Source organism: Penaeus monodon, chromosome 3 (assembly GCF_015228065.2).
Source record: "Penaeus monodon isolate SGIC_2016 chromosome 3, NSTDA_Pmon_1, whole genome shotgun sequence".
NCBI classification, from domain to species: domain Eukaryota; kingdom Metazoa; phylum Arthropoda; class Malacostraca; order Decapoda; family Penaeidae; genus Penaeus; species Penaeus monodon.
The window spans coordinates 50,837,135-50,840,213 of NC_051388.1; the positions used below are offsets into that span (position 1 = coordinate 50,837,135).

A 3,079-nucleotide genomic window follows, 5' to 3' on the forward strand; every position below is an offset into this window, starting at 1 on the left:
TATTAATTGGTATAATTTTCATTATATTTTCTACATCATTATTCTGATCATCAATATTTTTATCAACTATATTTCTATGATCATTCTTGCTATGATCATGATTTTAATGTTATTAACCCAATTAGTGCAGGTGGCAAGGCTACAATGTCATGCCCACTGTAACAAAAGTCTATCTTATTGTCATTGCATACCAATGGCTCAACAAATGCTTAGTCACCAGGGAGTCAGCTACTAGTCTTAAATATCTCACCTGTTTACCCTTTCCCTTCCTTTTTTGAAAGTTTCATTTCAAATATTTTATTGTCTTTGATGTTATTAATATTTTTATAACAATTTAATAATAATAATAGAAATAAGAATGATACCAATGTCAATATTAATAGTATTAGAAAGAAAAACAATTTTTTCCGCAAATTCAAGGAATTGGGAAATCAGGCATGGTCACTAGAGCCAACTGAGACTCCTTGGTGGCTGAGCACACATGGAGCCATCTGTATGTAACAAAAATCTAAAGGGCACAGTACATATACCAGCAGAGAATGGGTTAATTTTAGTGTCATTATTTATAACATAACTTTTAATATAATTATTTTCCTTACCATTATTTACATTATCATTTTCATTAGCTACCATTATCATCAATCATTATTACTATCTTCATTATATTATCTAATAGAAGAGGGAACAGGTTATGTAAAACAAGAAATGGCACTTACCACTTTGCAGTACTGAACAATTCTCGTCCATTTATTCAAGGCTTCATGTTCTTCCATTTCTCTTAAGACATCCATGAGTTCAGACTGTCCACGGTAAGTTCTATTTCCAGGCCAGCTGACCTGGACATCTCCCAGGGTTGGCGATGAGCCACACATAGCACATGACACAGAACTAGCACTATTATTAAATGTACAAGCACTACAGTTCCACGACGAGGTAGAAGACACCACAAGCTCCCTTGGTTGGTCAACTGGGGACCCTGGTGTTGATGATGGAGATCTTGATGTCTGAGAACTACCAGATCCCTGACAACCAGCAACAATGTTCGACTTTGGTATTGCTCCATTACCTCGACTAGATATATCATTACAATGAGCACCATTTTGATTATCAGTTTGTGTGACTGTATTGACACCACCAGGATTAGCAGTATCCATTAAACTCATCCTTTGTAGGCTAGGAGATTTTTGGGCACCCATATTCCAATTTAAACTGCTGATATGTTCCGACTTTGGTCGAGAATCCTTTGACTTGGATTCAACATTTGAACTAAGTTTATCTCTTGTCCCACCAGTTCCATCAACTTTAGCCTTACAGGCTTTACAGCGTCGGGCAAAAATGGGATTCTTTAAAGTACAAACCACACAGGTCCAAAATTCTCCTCTTTTTAAAGTGGCATCATCTACATAGCAAATACTTTTCAACCTTGAGCCACCACACACTTTACATGCATTCTCAACACCAGGATTTACTAAGGTACACTTTATGCAAGTCCAACTCTGATCTGGTGAATCACCCTCCTCAGTTAAATCTGTGGTAAGTAACTGAAAATCTTCATCTAAACCCTGATTTAAAACTTCTCTAGTTTTGGGATTTACTTCCTGATCCCTCATTCCACTGCAAACATCACACGTTTCTGACCATGAAGGATTATAAGCAAATGAGCAGAAGCTACAAGACCACATATCAGACTCATCAAGAGTGTATTCTTCCTGACTAGTTGTCCGAGTCAGGTCAACCACCTGTGATGATACCCCTGCTGGAGTGTTGTCTGGTTTAGTATCCTGCACAACATTCGCTGGTCCAGACATACTACCCTCTGAAGGTGATGACAACCTACTAGCAACAAACTTGACAAGTGAGTCTGCAACATTCAAACTTGAAGGGTTATTTATTGATTTCCTGAGGGGAAGCTGGGAGATTCCTGACTGAAGCTTAAAATCAGCCTTCTGACTAGCAGCAGCATCATCATTTCCATTTCTTATATCACTGACTGGTACACTGGATATATTTTTGTTTTTCTTTGGTAATGTTGTTGGGATGTTTGGCTTTCTTGGAGCCTCACAAACTTCACAATACTCAAAATCTATTAAGTTTTTTAAAGTGCATCTCTTGCATTCCCAAGTCTCTATTTCCTCACTGTTATTATTTTCAACATCATAAATTTTCTTACTATCTAGCTCTACAACTAAATCACAGTCTTCTTTGTGATCTTTTTCTGGAACTTGTACACATAAAGGCTTATCTTCCGATCTGCTCAATTTTGATCGTACTTGTCCATGAGCAACAGAAATTTGTCTCTTCGGTGACCGATTACATTCTGTTTCTGGTGAAGTTAATGCAGAGGCATTATTCCCCAAAAAATAAAGTGTGTTTTCTACCATTAATGAGCCCTCTACTTCCTCCACAGGAGTAATGGCATTGTCAATATGGCTACCATATCCTACATTGGTGTTGCCACTACTACCGATCAGTTTGATGCATGATGAGCATGTTGAACTATGTGCCGAATTATAATGTCGACACTGTTTGCACTTCCAACTGAGTTTGACTGCTTTGGAGACTAGACTGTTTGAGCTCATGTTTGCCACAGCGAAGACCCTAGACAATGCTTTTCGAGAGGTGGAGCCATTTTCATCAGCAACAGGACTAAGAATCTCCCTGGGAACCAATGAGGGTTTACTGCCTTCTTCTGGAGTGCTGCAAATGATGCACTCACTAGCATGGCCTATATTCAGAAATCTGAAATTTTCACCAAGAAACAACATTAACTTTCTATCAAATACATTTTTTCAGTTGTATACATATGTATATTTAAAAAGGAAAATAGCCACAGTAAGAAATTAAACTAAACTGATGTATGTGTGTATCTATCCATGTACACTGTAAGTATATATGTATGTAGGCAGGTAGTTAGGCAGGTATGTAGGTATACATGTATGTATGTATGTATGTATACATGCATGTATGTATGTATGTATATATACATGCATGTATGTATGTATGTTTGTATGTATGTATGTATGTATACATGCATGTATGTATGTATGTATATATACATGCATGTATGTATGTATGTATT

The 3,079-nt window shown here is 37.0% G+C and overlaps 1 protein-coding gene across 1 annotated transcript; it reads right to left on the reverse strand.

Moving 5' to 3' along the window:
• Window positions 1-716: 716 nt before the first annotated feature.
• Window positions 717-2,739, reverse strand: LOC119596689 (calpain-D-like; the record flags this gene model as incomplete). Its single annotated transcript, XM_037946023.1, is given in 1 exon segment — window positions 717-2,739. A coding segment is annotated over 1 exon segment (2,023 nt), but the record flags the coding sequence as incomplete, so codon positions are not given.
• Between the last annotated feature and the right edge of the window lie 340 nt (window positions 2,740-3,079).